General features: G+C 33.6%; 1 protein-coding gene across 1 annotated transcript; it reads right to left on the minus strand.

The window, feature by feature from the left end:
- Window positions 1-11,611: 11,611 nt before the first annotated feature.
- Window positions 11,612-13,846, minus strand: LOC136784291 (uncharacterized). The gene is made up of 2 exons (XM_066744871.1): window positions 13,583-13,846; window positions 11,612-12,427 (listed from the first exon to the last, which is right to left on the minus strand). The coding sequence occupies exons 1-2, from the start codon at window positions 13,844-13,846 to the stop codon at window positions 11,612-11,614; spliced, it is 1,080 nt and encodes a 359-aa protein (XP_066600968.1).
- Between the last annotated feature and the right edge of the window lie 1,892 nt (window positions 13,847-15,738).

Genomic DNA, 15,738 nt, shown 5'->3' on the forward strand with positions numbered 1-15,738 from the left:
TAACCCTGTATACAGTCGATAAATAACTTATTCTTGTATTTTATTAATTGACGAGGCCCTTATACAGCCGATAAATAACTTATTCTTGTATTTTTTTAATTGACGAGGCCCTTATACAGCCGATAAATAACTTATTCTTGTATTTTATTAATTGACGAGACCCTTATACAGCCGATAAATAACTTATTATTATATTTTATTAATTGACGAGGCCTCTATACAGCCAATTAATTGCATGTTAATGTATCATAAAAATTGGATTAATATTTATGGATTTTCACTATATTGTATAAAAATTGATTAGACTCCTAGATCGCCGATAAACAAATGATTATTATTGTTAAAAATGTAACCATAATAATGAATTAAAACAGTATTTAAAGAATGTGGAAAAATACTTTCAATTAGTATAAGAAATTGTAAGACAACTACTGCGACTAGTTTTTACAAATGAAGGTGATGTTGCGAAAAATCATGGACAATTTTTAAATCTATCAATAAATGAAATCCATAAGCTTCAAAATACTTCTGTACTGTCGATAATGTAGATTTCTGTAAGGTCGGTAATTTTCTTATAAATATTTAAAATACATTTATTTTATACATATAAGGAAAAAGGAAATTATTTAGAATGAATGTCCAAATTTATATCCGTCTTTCTTCAATAGGGAAATCCTCCAAAATTATAAATGTACGATTTACGATAATGAGTGATATTATTTACCTCTGAACTTATCGTTGTTCTAGGACAATATACGGAATGCAAAAATTTTGCCATTTGCTCATATGCAAACCAATCTGGCTTAAAAGTCTCTGCAGTTCCACTTCCCGTCTTAGTGCTTTCTTTCACTTTCGCATGCAGTTTCCGGAACGTACCCATCAACGCCTCCTTTTTCTTTTTTAGCTCTGTGACGGAGCAATTCAGGCTGAAATTTTGCTTGATCCTCAGCCAAGCATCGTAGACCAAATTACGATTTTTATGGTCCTCGTTTCTTGGATCCCAAATAACTGGTTCTTGCTCATAAAGATTTAGAAACTCGGTAATTAAATCGTTGGACCACGACATGTTGACGGGTAAACTGTTTACACAAAACTAATTGAATTAATCCTTACATTGTCTGATTGTTTATCTAAATTAATATACCTCAAGCAGGATGGTTAAATGTACAGATTATAACATCAATATCAAAATACAGGTATCGCGTCTGTATTCTGACAGCACTAATAAAAGTGTAGCAAAGAGCATATACAGGTGAAGAGCAATACATAAACAAAAGATTTATGATTCCTATTACCCATACATATACCCATTTTAATCTAAAATGTGGTAACCGAAATCACTGTGTACAAAGTATAGTCCAGCTGTTAGCTCTGGGAACACATATGCGCGAAATTAACAATTATGAGGACCTGAACCAAACAATTGAAATCTACCGTCATTCTGATATTTTGGGCAACATTTTAAAGATACTCGTGTAAAATTTTTGAGGATCGCAATAAGATTTGCGAGTCCCTCACGACATCTTGGAGGCAGTATCGCAGGATGGGGTCGCGTTTGTTAAAACTCAATACTTCGCGAGCCCTTTTATACGATAATATTATTTTAAAATGCAAAAAAAGAACAATTTATTTTTCTTTATTTATTTACTTACATATATTATTTATTATAATTATCGACTTATATTTATTAATAAATTTTAGTGAATAAAAGTTTCTTCTGCGATGGGACTCGAACCTGGAACCGATGTTAATCTCATGCGCAGCCCCCTCACATTTGGTCGATTCGGCTAACCTAGAAGTTGTTTGACACAGGCTTGTTTATTTAACCTGAATTATACGATATATTTTTTTCTATTGCTTCTGCATACGCGAAAACAATATTCAATAAAAATGTAAGTTTAGCTTAATGGACTAAATGCCGGACAGCTGTAAGTAAGATTAAAATCGGTTCCAGGTTCGAGTCCTACCGCGGAACAAATTTTTCATGCACTAAAATTAGTTAATAAATATAAGTCGATATTTATAATTGATAATATATGAAAATAAATAAATAACTAAATAAATTGTGATCGATTTTTTGCATTTTACAATAATAGTATCGCAAAATAGGCTCGCAAAACTTTTAGCGACACTCAACATTTTTATGCGGGATATTATAAAATTTGTTAGTTTATTTTTAAGCACATTTTCTTGTGACACAATAAATTACGAAATTAACATTGTAGTCTTCATGAGGGTTCGTGACAATTTTTCTTTTAGTGACGAGGAAATGCCTCGTGCATACCTATCCGATGAATGCCTTTACAAAGTCAAAACTTCGAGAAGATCCTTATGAAACTTCCATATTTTTGTCTTATCTTTTTCATCTTTGTAAATTACATGTCCTTTAGGTGAAGTTTCCTGATTGGTTCTCACTCGTTGTCCTCTACTGGCCAAACGGTGACCTTGAGGAAAGAGATCATTTGACATTAATTACTCCTTGTTCCAAGGTCTATACGCCTGTACGTTATTGTAGTATAACTCCGAAATCCTTCGGAAAAAGAGGGGGCGGGGGGGTAAGGGTAAGTAGGTTTTTGCATCATCTAAAGTATCCCCCATGGTCCTAGTTGTAAACATTTTTTTTTGGCCTTTCCAATGTTGATTTCCGATTTTCTCAATCCAGTAGGACGCTATTTAAAGTCACATCCTGTAGGGGGTGTAAAACCATTCAAAACCCCCCCCCCCCCCCTCGATCATCCCTGTATCTTTTTTAGTTTTTTTGCAGTGGCCTTTTAAAGTTTGTGATATCTCATATCTCTCTCCGTTTAGTATCACATGTTTCTTTTTCAGTGAACTTGGTCTCATTATTATTATAATTCGTATTTGTGTATGTCCTGTCTATTTTTTTCGCTTGACCTATGAACTCAGCTCCATTTCTTCCACTGGTCTAACGTAAAATTCCATATTTTTAGTGAGACAAAACCTTTAGCCTAATATATAGTGTTTTTCAAGTTTTTATGTAAAAGGATCGGAAAAAATGAAAACAAGCAATGCAAATATGAAAAAGATTAGCTAAATAATGATTACAATTCCTTCAAGTAAATGTAGCAAATTTCTGGGCTCCTATAAAAAAGTAAATAATACTATTCTTATGCAGAGTAATTATAATATTTAAAAAATAGATTTATATGGTGCAAGGAAAAATTAATACGTATATGATTATTTGAATTTAATTATGTAGGGTAGGATGCGTGACTGGCAGCTGATTCTGAATTAATAGTATTTTATGCATCAATAATCTTCAATTCTTAAATCTTTCTACGTGTAAAAAGTGATGCATACGTTACACTAAAATTATTATAATTATCAAGATAATCCATATTTACTGTAACTTGAATATTAGATAGGACCAAAATATGAATTAAATGTATAGCGCGCAGGTACCATTAAGAAACAAACCACATTAGCACACAGTTTTATAACTTTTCCTATTTCACAATTCAGTTTATTGTGAATTAAAATATTTTCTTTAGTAATAATTACTATAATTTTATAGTTGAAGAAAATAATAGAATATAATTAAATAGAATAACAATTTTATTGTTATATCCATTTAAAAATGTAGGAGCTATAACTGTATATAAATAACCTCCTATACGAGAAAATTAAGTTGTTTCTATAATAAAAAAATAATTTAGAACACCTCACTTCAATAGTATCAAAATATAGTAACAATAGAAAGGTTATCCTTAGCTCATTATCGTAGTGCTTGAAACCTCTCATTATATACTTATCAGGACTACTACATCGCTTTTATAGATAATATACTTTATGTTATAATTTACTGGTATATAACTAGGGAAATTCCTCAACTTCAGCTCATTCCCATTTTTTGTTTACTAAAAAAAATTGATGAATACATGTTTTAAAGGGAAAAAGTCAACGGCATAAAAAACCCTTTTTATTAATTCTGTTTCCATTACATACAGTTGAGCTATCATCACATAATTCATGTTACATGATTCGTCGCGCGACTACGGATTCGCATAATCACCTTCACTCGTTTAATTTGTATTCACCTCGATTCGTATCTTTTCGTTACAATTGTCCCTTTGGCGACTGTTCAATTTCAGTGGTGACCATTTACTTCACTCCGTAATTGTTTCTCTTTCGACTGACCAAGGATCAGTGGGAACTACAAATCCTTACTCCGTTTCGTTAATAGTATCAATTTTCTCTCCGTCCATACACGTCTGCCTTCTTTGAGATTTTGTAACCAACTGTCTCTCTGTCGTAAATTGACTTCCTAAAATATTTTGAAATAAGACTCACGATTATACATTAGTTGATTTGCTTAGCTGCATTACTAATACTAATAAATCACATCGATTTATTTACCTCCTTCTCTTCACCTTAACATACTTTTGTGTCTTTACTTCATTTTTATAGTTCTAAATACTATTTGTTATTTTCCTGTGTTAGTTTCGATCCTACTGATTACTTCAGGAAAATTTCTGAGGATGTTGTAAGGACCTTAAATAAAATATGTGTTCTTCTATTATCCATAACACCTTTTAATCAGAACGGTCAATCACACTGCTATTTATTATTCTCTCAATAACCAAACTCTGACCTATCGCCAGCACGGTCGCGAATAATCCTTTCTTGCCTAACTACAACTTCCCCTCAAACCGTCGCTATCAGCCACTCACACCCAATAATTACCACGTGTCTTCTTCATCTCATTAGCTCCCCTTCTTTTCTGTCTTTTCGCCAACGTTGCCATATCCGCGCCATCTTTATAATCGACGCGTGCGCTATCGGAGAGACTACACTCATTGCTGGTGATTTCAAATCATTAACTCTTACAATGTCTTCCAATTTACGATCCCATGCACATCCTTCTCGTCGCAGTGGAGTCACTTCACCTGATCCCCGGGATTGGGGAATTGGTGTGACATGTTATATACCGCGTCCGTTGCCCCGCTGGTTGACAGAGAGCACAAGTATTTTGGATCCCAGATTGGAAGAAGTTGATCCCGATCCAGATTTGCTATCTCTTTTGCGCCAATTTTTCGAGCGATATTATAATTTTAGGTCGGGATTCACTATCCGGTGGGACCCGGTGATGGCGCACCAATTGGCGGTCACCAATTCTTTGAGGAGGACGATTACTCTATCCTCTCTTCTACACCGAGGGGGTGATAGTAACGGGGTCCGGTATCCCCGTAAACCCCGAAGCCACACTATTAGGTCCGTGCTGCACGAAATTATTCATTGCTGGCTCTTTTATACCGGGAACTCCGAAGATGGGGGGTCGAGTCACCAAGCGGACTTCTGGTTCGAAATTGAGAAATTTAGGATTTTATATGGCATCGATATCGAGCCTGGCCAAAATTACTGGCGCAATATATACAATTAATGCTTTTTGTTTTTTTATTTATTTTTCTCAATTTCGAACAGTTTTCTGACATTCATTTTCTTTTATTTTTTCGCTGATTACAACCCCCCCTCTAAAGTAAAATTTATTTTAAAATTATACAAAATTTATTTCATTTGTTTTTCTCTATTTCATTTTGCAGGCCATTACATTATAAAAATAATAGCATATATTCAAGAGGATTCGCGATATCATATCATTTTTTATCGCTTTTAAGGATATTAACAGAAAACTTGAAAATTACTGACGTTTTCAAACCACATTGGTTTGCCTACGGAACACTGGCCACCGTTTTGCACTATATATATAGCCCAAAGCAAAATAATAAGTACTGAGTTACGCTATGAAGGGTGCGACAGGCACAAAAATCAAAATGGAGAAAACAAATGAAATAAATTTTGTATAATTTTAAAATAAATTTTACTTTAGAGGGGGGGTTGTAATCAGCGAAAAAATAAAAGAAAATGAATGTCAGAAAACTGTTCGAAATTGAGAAAAATAAATAAAAAAACAAAAAGCATTAATTGTATATATTGCGCCAGTAATTTTGGCCAGGCTCGATATCGATGCCATATAAAATCCTAAATTTCTCAATTTCGAACCAGAAGTCCGCTTGGTGACTCGACCCCCCATCTTCGGAGTTCCCGGTATAAAAGAGCCAGCAATGAATAATTTCGTGCAGCACGGACCTAATAGTGTGGCTTCGGGGTTTACGGGGATACCGGACACCGTTACTATCACCCCCTCGGTGTAGAAGAGAGGATAGAGTAATCGTCCTCCTCAAAGAATTGGTGACCGCCAATTGGTGCGCCATCACCGGGTCCCACCGGATAGTGAATCCCGACCTAAAATTATAATATCGCTCGAAAAATTGGCGCAAAAGAGATAGCAAATCTGGATCGGGATCAACTTCTTCCAATCTGGGATCCAAAATACTTGTGCTCTCTGTCAACCAGCGGGGCAACGGACGCGGTATATAACATGTCACACCAATTCCCCAATCCCGGGGATCAGGTGAAGTGACTCCACTGCGACGAGAGGGATGTGCATGGGATCGTAAATTGGAAGACATTGTAAGAGTTAATGATTTGAAATCACCAGCAATGAGTGTAGTCTCTCCGATAGCGCACGCGTCGATTATAAAGATGGCGCGGATATGGCAACGTTGGCGAAAAGACAGAAAAGAAGGGGAGCTAATGAGATGAAGAAGACACGTGGTAATTATTGGGTGTGAGTGGCTGATAGCGACGGTTTGAGGGGAAGTTGTAGTTAGGCAAGAAAGGATTATTCGCGACCGTGCTGGCGATAGGTCAGAGTTTGGTTATTGAGAGAATAATAAATAGCAGTGTGATTGACCGTTCTGATTAAAAGGTGTTATGGATAATAGAAGAACACATATTTTATTTAAGGTCCTTACAACATCCTCAGAAATTTTCCTGAAGTAATCAGTAGGATCGAAACTAACACAGGAAAATAACAAATAGTATTTAGAACTATAAAAATGAAGTAAAGACACAAAAGTATGTTAAGGTGAAGAGAAGGAGGTAAATAAATCGATGTGATTTATTAGTATTAGTAATGCAGCTAAGCAAATCAACTAATGTATAATCGTGAGTCTTATTTCAAAATATTTTAGGAAGTCAATTTACGACAGAGAGACAGTTGGTTACAAAATCTCAAAGAAGGCAGACGTGTATGGACGGAGAGAAAATTGATACTATTAACGAAACGGAGTAAGGATTTGTAGTTCCCACTGATCCTTGGTCAGTCGAAAGAGAAACAATTACGGAGTGAAGTAAATGGTCACCACTGAAATTGAACAGTCGCCAAAGGGACAATTGTAACGAAAAGATACGAATCGAGGTGAATACAAATTAAACGAGTGAAGGTGATTATGCGAATCCGTAGTCGCGCGACGAATCATGTAACATGAATTATGTGATGATAGCTCAACTGTATGTAATGGAAACAGAATTAATAAAAAGGGTTTTTTATGCCGTTGACTTTTTCCCTTTAAAACATGTATTCATCAATTTTTTTTAGTAAACAAAAAATGGGAATGAGCTGAAGTTGAGGAATTTCCCTAGTTATATACCAGTAAATTATAACATAAAGTATATTATCTATAAAAGCGATGTAGTAGTCCTGATAAGTATATAATGAGAGGTTTCAAGCACTACGATAATGAGCTAAGGATAACCTTTCTATTGTTACTATATTTTGATACTATTGAAGTGAGGTGTTCTAAATTATTTTTTTATTATAGAAACAACTTAATTTTCTCGTATAGGAGGTTATTTATATACAGTTATAGCTCCTACATTTTTAAATGGATATAACAATAAAATTGTTATTCTATTTAATTATATTCTATTATTTTCTTCAACTATAAAATTATAGTAATTATTACTAAAGAAAATATTTTAATTCACAATAAACTGAATTGTGAAATAGGAAAAGTTATAAAACTGTGTGCTAATGTGGTTTGTTTCTTAATGGTACCTGCGCGCTATACATTTAATTCATATTTTGGTCCTATCTAATATTCAAGTTACAGTAAATATGGATTATCTTGATAATTATAATAATTTTAGTGTAACGTATGCATCACTTTTTACACGTAGAAAGATTTAAGAATTGAAGATTATTGATGCATAAAATACTATTAATTCAGAATCAGCTGCCAGTCACGCATCCTACCCTACATAATTAAATTCAAATAATCATATACGTATTAATTTTTCCTTGCACCATATAAATCTATTTTTTAAATATTATAATTACTCTGCATAAGAATAGTATTATTTACTTTTTTATAGGAGCCCAGAAATTTGCTACATTTACTTGAAGGAATTGTAATCATTATTTAGCTAATCTTTTTCATATTTGCATTGCTTGTTTTCATTTTTTCCGATCCTTTTACATAAAAACTTGAAAAACACTATATATTAGGCTAAAGGTTTTGTCTCACTAAAAATATGGAATTTTACGTTAGACCAGTGGAAGAAATGGAGCTGAGTTCATAGGTCAAGCGAAAAAAATAGACAGGACATACACAAATACGAATTATAATAATAATGAGACCAAGTTCACTGAAAAAGAAACATGTGATACTAAACGGAGAGAGATATGAGATATCACAAACTTTAAAAGGCCACTGCAAAAAAACTAAAAAAGATACAGGGATGATCGAGGGGGGGGGGGGGGTTTTGAATGGTTTTACACCCCCTACAGGATGTGACTTTAAATAGCGTCCTACTGGATTGAGAAAATCGGAAATCAACATTGGAAAGGCCAAAAAAAAATGTTTACAACTAGGACCATGGGGGATACTTTAGATGATGCAAAAACCTACTTACCCTTACCCCCCCGCCCCCTCTTTTTCCGAAGGATTTCGGAGTTATACTACAATAACGTACAGGCGTATAGACCTTGGAACAAGGAGTAATTAATGTCAAATGATCTCTTTCCTCAAGGTCACCGTTTGGCCAGTAGAGGACAACGAGTGAGAACCAATCAGGAAACTTCACCTAAAGGACATGTAATTTACAAAGATGAAAAAGATAAGACAAAAATATGGAAGTTTCATAAGGATCTTCTCGAAGTTTTGACTTTGTAAAGGCATTCATCGGATAGGTATGCACGAGGCATTTCCTCGTCACTAAAAGAAAAATTGTCACGAACCCTCATGAAGACTACAATGTTAATTTCGTAATTTATTGTGTCACAAGAAAATGTGCTTAAAAATAAACTAACAAATTTTATAATATCCCGCATAAAAATGTTGAGTGTCGCTAAAAGTTTTGCGAGCCTATTTTGCGATACTATTATTGTAAAATGCAAAAAATCGATCACAATTTATTTAGTTATTTATTTATTTTCATATATTATCAATTATAAATATCGACTTATATTTATTAACTAATTTTAGTGCATGAAAAATTTGTTCCGCGGTAGGACTCGAACCTGGAACCGATTTTAATCTTACTTACAGCTGTCCGGCATTTAGTCCATTAAGCTAAACTTACATTTTTATTGAATATTGTTTTCGCGTATGCAGAAGCAATAGAAAAAAATATATCGTATAATTCAGGTTAAATAAACAAGCCTGTGTCAAACAACTTCTAGGTTAGCCGAATCGACCAAATGTGAGGGGGCTGCGCATGAGATTAACATCGGTTCCAGGTTCGAGTCCCATCGCAGAAGAAACTTTTATTCACTAAAATTTATTAATAAATATAAGTCGATAATTATAATAAATAATATATGTAAGTAAATAAATAAAGAAAAATAAATTGTTCTTTTTTTGCATTTTAAAATAATATTATCGTATAAAAGGCTCGCGAAGTATTGAGTTTTAACAAACGCGACCCCATCCTGCGATACTGCCTCCAAGATGTCGTGAGGGACTCGCAAATCTTATTGCGATCCTCAAAAATTTTACACGAGTATCTTTAAAATGTTGCCCAAAATATCAGAATGACGGTAGATTTCAATTGTTTGGTTCAGGTCCTCATAATTGTTAATTTCGCGCATATGTGTTCCCAGAGCTAACAGCTGGACTATACTTTGTACACAGTGATTTCGGTTACCACATTTTAGATTAAAATGGGTATATGTATGGGTAATAGGAATCATAAATCTTTTGTTTATGTATTGCTCTTCACCTGTATATGCTCTTTGCTACACTTTTATTAGTGCTGTCAGAATACAGACGCGATACCTGTATTTTGATATTGATGTTATAATCTGTACATTTAACCATCCTGCTTGAGGTATATTAATTTAGATAAACAATCAGACAATGTAAGGATTAATTCAATTAGTTTTGTGTAAACAGTTTACCCGTCAACATGTCGTGGTCCAACGATTTAATTACCGAGTTTCTAAATCTTTATGAGCAAGAACCAGTTATTTGGGATCCAAGAAACGAGGACCATAAAAATCGTAATTTGGTCTACGATGCTTGGCTGAGGATCAAGCAAAATTTCAGCCTGAATTGCTCCGTCACAGAGCTAAAAAAGAAAAAGGAGGCGTTGATGGGTACGTTCCGGAAACTGCATGCGAAAGTGAAAGAAAGCACTAAGACGGGAAGTGGAACTGCAGAGACTTTTAAGCCAGATTGGTTTGCATATGAGCAAATGGCAAAATTTTTGCATTCCGTATATTGTCCTAGAACAACGATAAGTTCAGAGGTAAATAATATCACTCATTATCGTAAATCGTACATTTATAATTTTGGAGGATTTCCCTATTGAAGAAAGACGGATATAAATTTGGACATTCATTCTAAATAATTTCCTTTTTCCTTATATGTATAAAATAAATGTATTTTAAATATTTATAAGAAAATTACCGACCTTACAGAAATCTACATTATCGACAGTACAGAAGTATTTTGAAGCTTATGGATTTCATTTATTGATAGATTTAAAAATTGTCCATGATTTTTCGCAACATCACCTTCATTTGTAAAAACTAGTCGCAGTAGTTGTCTTACAATTTCTTATACTAATTGAAAGTATTTTTCCACATTCTTTAAATACTGTTTTAATTCATTATTATGGTTACATTTTTAACAATAATAATCATTTGTTTATCGGCGATCTAGGAGTCTAATCAATTTTTATACAATATAGTGAATATCCATAAATATTAATCCAATTTTTATGATACATTAACATGCAATTAATTGGCTGTATAGAGGCCTCGTCAATTAATAAAATATAATAATAAGTTATTTATCGGCTGTATAAGGGTCTCGTCAATTAATAAAATACAAGAATAAGTTATTTATCGGCTGTATAAGGGCCTCGTCAATTAAAAAAATACAAGAATAAGTTATTTATCGGCTGTATAAGGGCCTCGTCAATTAATAAAATACAAGAATAAGTTATTTATCGACTGTATACAGGGTTAGCCAGATAAAACGGCTCAGAGATCATGGATATGAAATGCTGTTTAACTTCGTAACTATAAGAGATTGCAATTTTTCTTATCAGACCTTTTTGAACGCTAATCAAAAGACGCTTCAAAAAGGTTTTATAGCAAAAATTGCTATCTCTTATAGTTACAAAGTTAAACAGCATTTTATGTCCATGGTCTCAGCCGTTTTATCTGGCTAACCCTGTAGAGGCCTCGTCATTTAATGAAATACATGAACTAACAAAATAAATAAATAATGATAAGAAATTAGCATTCGTTCTGCCAGGGTAACACGTCAATTGTTTTAAAGTAGTTTGCAAACCTATCTCTAATATTGGAGGCCTCGACACCTGGTCTTCTAGCTACTCTTCTAAATGGTAGCATTGAGGTGGATTCGTTATCATTATTACGCCACGATCCAGATTGTAATTCACCATTTTCCTCAGAGTCGAATGTTCCATTTGGTGCATAAAAATATCTTGAAGTTTCACTTCTTTTTAAAAAATTGTGTAGCAATGTGCAGCACATAACAATATTTGTGGTCTTGTGTGGCGATAAGAGAATAGGTTTTCTTAAAACTCTGAAAACGCTTGATAGAATGCCGAAAGCATTTTCCACAATCCGACGAGCACGAGATAGCCGGTAGTTAAAAATTCTCTCCTTACTTCCCTTATTATGAATCCCAGAATAAGGTTTCATAAGATTATTTGATAAGGGAAACGCGTCATCTCCAACAAAAACATAAGGAATAGGCTCATCCTTGTTTGGTAACGTATTATCTGACGGAAGATGCAACTCATTTTTAAACAATTTTTTAAAAAACGACGAATTCCTAAATACACCTCCGTCACTTATTCGTCCTTGACATCCTACATCTACATAAATAAAAGAATAATTAGCATCTACTACAGCTAATAGTACGATACTAAAAGTTCCTTTATAATTGTAGAATTCTGATCCGCTATGGTCTGGACTTTTAATTACTATATGCTTCCCATCTATGGCACCAAGACAATGTGGGTAGTTCCATTTGTTTTGGAAATCATTTGCCGTATTCATCCACTCGTTTGCTCGTGTAGGTAACTGAAACAAAATAAATGTTACATACGGGAATTTCCATTATCTTCGACCAAATCGTGCACAATGCCCCTCAAGTTAGCCAAAAGTTGCAGCCACAAGTTGGGAAAAAAATCGAAAATTAAGCAAATTGAGTAAAAAAAATGTTTTATTAATTATCAACCAGTGTAAACACCTGCCGTTACTATAATAAATATTTATTAATCCAAATAATCACACAAAAAAAATTAAAGAAGGAAGTTAAATACCTACTCTTATAACAAATTTTTAACATACTAGTGAATTTTTCTAATTTCTTTCAACCACAAAGCTTCAAAAGCAATAAAATTCTGACTAGAATAGTATTAATTTCATGAGGGAGCAAGATCCCCTAAATGTTTATTAAATCTTAACGATGTCGGTGAAAAACGTGGGTTCGCAGATGCATTTCTGCCAATGTTCTTTATAGAAATCATTAAGCGGATCTTGCTCCCTCATGAAATTTGCATTATTCTCTTCAGAATTTAATTGCTTTTAAAGCTGCGTAGTAAAAAAAAATTAGAAAAATTCACTGGTATGTTAAAAATTTTGTATAAGAGTTGGTATTTGACTTCCTGGTTTAATTTGTTTTTTTTGTGATTATTCGGTTAAATAAATGTTTACTATAGTAGTGACAGTTGTTTGCATTAGTTTATAATTAACAAAAAAATTGGTTTACTCAATTTGCTGCATCTTCGATTTTTGACCAACTTGTGGCTAACTTCAGTGTCATTAAATTGTTGTGTATAGGTTTGAGATTAATTTATGAAACTGACGTTATGTCATTATTACAGGATAATGAAGGTCAGCTTGAAGAGGATGATAGTGAGTTCATAGACGAACCTAATCCTATAATGCATGAGAATAGTCCAAGCATTTCCAATTCTCAACAGCAAAATCGGAATAATCCTTCGTCTAAGAAGCGTAAGCTTTCAAAAAGCGCAGAAAGAGAGAAACGGATGGACGAAGCTTACGCAGTATTAAAAAGTATCCAAGAAAAGCCAGAGGAAGACGAATGCTCATTATTCTCAGAACTACTATGCCGAAAACTGAGAGCATTAGACCAAAATAAGCGCGAGCTTGCTATGCACGAGATCGATTGCTTGATGTTTCGAATGAGACAGGAGCAATTGCTCATATTACCATCGCAAGCAATGCATTAAACGACACATTTTCTTCCCCCTCAATCATCTCAAACATCTTTTTCATCCGTTCATTATCAGCCTCATACATCGTCAACATTGCCATCTTCTTCTGCTTTTTATTCACAACATTCACCAGATCCCTCACCTCCTGAACCTCATAGCCACGTATCAACCTCTTATCAGTTTTCTCCTTCATTATCTCCACATTTTCCATCCACTTCTCATCAGGTCTCTCATCTATTGCCTCAACAAACTCAATCATTTTCTCAACCGTTCACTCACCCATTCTCACAACAAACTCCATTTTCTTCTTATCCCAACTTTCAACCCTTATCATCACAGTTTCCATCTTCCTCTAGTCTTTCCTCAGAATCCTTTCCTCCATTAAATCCTACTTCTATTCCAAACCCTCAAACTTCTCCTCAAAATTTCCCAGAACCAAATAATCCTCATAACATATAAACTCTATTTAAAATCATTTTATGCATTCGTTTCTCTTCTTTCTATCTTTTATAATGTTAAAACCTATATTGAAATAACTTTTTGTATCTTTTCAATTTTAATATAAACACATTTAAAGCTTAATTACCTTTATTTCTTCTTTTAAACTATCAATTAGTGCACTGCAAACCTCATCCACGCACTTTGACACGGACTGTGGTGATATTTTAAAAAGGTAAGACAAGCTGGCATAGCTGTCTCCAGTAGCCAAAAATCGTAAAGCTACTGCTAGCCTTTCCTTTACTGGAATACATTTCCTCATGTTAGTATCTTGTTTTGCTATTATATGTCCAATTTTATTAATTAAAAATTCGAAGTCTGTTTCTGACATTCGACAAAAATTGGAAAAAGCACCAGAAGGCTCCCTACTGAAATTTTCCAGCATATTAGTCGCACTGTATCTGCAATAGATCATTAAAACACATAAGAGAAACTCTTCTGAAAAACACATCTGTTTATGAAGTTGAAGCTAGCAGACCAAAGGTAGCAGACCAAACAGCGACAGGATGAGAACCACTGCTATTTCAACATGTCAATAATTTTAGAAAATTTAATTTTTACTGTCTCAAAAAAATTAATGTATTTTGTTCTACTTAAAAAACTTTATCTTTTCATAACAATCTCATCTTTTTAACAAATTTCCCTGATTCCACAATAAACATTTATTCGTGAGAAGGTGTACTTGAGGAGGTATTCGAACATCACAAAAATTGCGCTCTTGTATTTTTTTTCCGCACCGAATGAATTGCTGCTACCTTATGCGGATTAGTTTATTCACTTGGACATCAAAAATCATTCCTTTTGATACAACTTTCATCTGTTTAAAAAATTTTACTGATACTTCAATAGGGATTTATTCGTTGATGTACTTTTAAACCGTTCACTTATATAAATCGTAATCGAATGAGCTCCAACAAATTGACGTTCGTACAATATGATGTAATTATTTACATTTTTATCTCACATTTTAAGTTTAAGTAGGTTGTAGCACAGTAATTCATACTGTTCTCCTGAGATACTCATTCAATTCAAATAACAACAGAATGCTGTTGTACAATGAATAATTAATTATGAAACATTTAAGAAATAGTTGAAAGACAATAAAATGTACAATATTTAATAAGAATATGTTGAATTAATTGCAATTATGTAATCTACATTTATATTCTTTCTACCGTTATTTTTAAATTTGTTTAATTTGAATTTTTTGCTTCACTTCATTTTATTAAAGTTATTTTTACTGGTTGAAATGCTCTCCATAAAGCAGGAAATAATAATTTTTTATTTAACTTATAGTAAATAGAAACAGTTTAAACAGTTAACGTATCATTTACTTCTTTTAATTCTTATTTTAATAAAGAAAGAATTAATGAACACAATCAACATAGTTTTATGTCCATTAGGTGAAGTTTCCTGATTGGTTCTCACTCGTTGTCCTCTACTGGCCAAACGGTGACCTTGAGGAAAGAGATCATTTGACATTAATTACTCCTTGATCCAAGGTCTATACGCCTGTACGTTATTGTAGTATAACTCCAAAATCTTTTGGAAAAAGGGGGGCGGGGGGGGGGGGGGGGGGTAAGAGTAAGTAGCTTTTCGCACCACCTAAAGTATCCCCCATGGTCCTAATTTGTAACATTTTTTTTAGGCCTT

The sequence above is a fragment of the Prorops nasuta genome, unplaced genomic scaffold (assembly GCF_024137725.1).
Source record: "Prorops nasuta isolate Cenicafe-Biocafe unplaced genomic scaffold, Cenicafe_Pnas_1.2 PNAS00051, whole genome shotgun sequence".
NCBI classification, from domain to species: domain Eukaryota; kingdom Metazoa; phylum Arthropoda; class Insecta; order Hymenoptera; family Bethylidae; genus Prorops; species Prorops nasuta.

Bases quoted from the DNA above. Each gene is read 5' to 3' on its own strand.
- LOC136784291 (XM_066744871.1), bottom strand. From the start codon at position 13,846: ATGATTGAGTTTGTTGAGGCAATAGATGAGAGACCTGATGAGAAGTGG. The intron at 12,428-13,582 runs GTAATATGAGCA...ATTTTGTTTCAG, and splicing joins TTAATGCATTGCTTGCGATG to TTACCTACACGAGCAAACGA.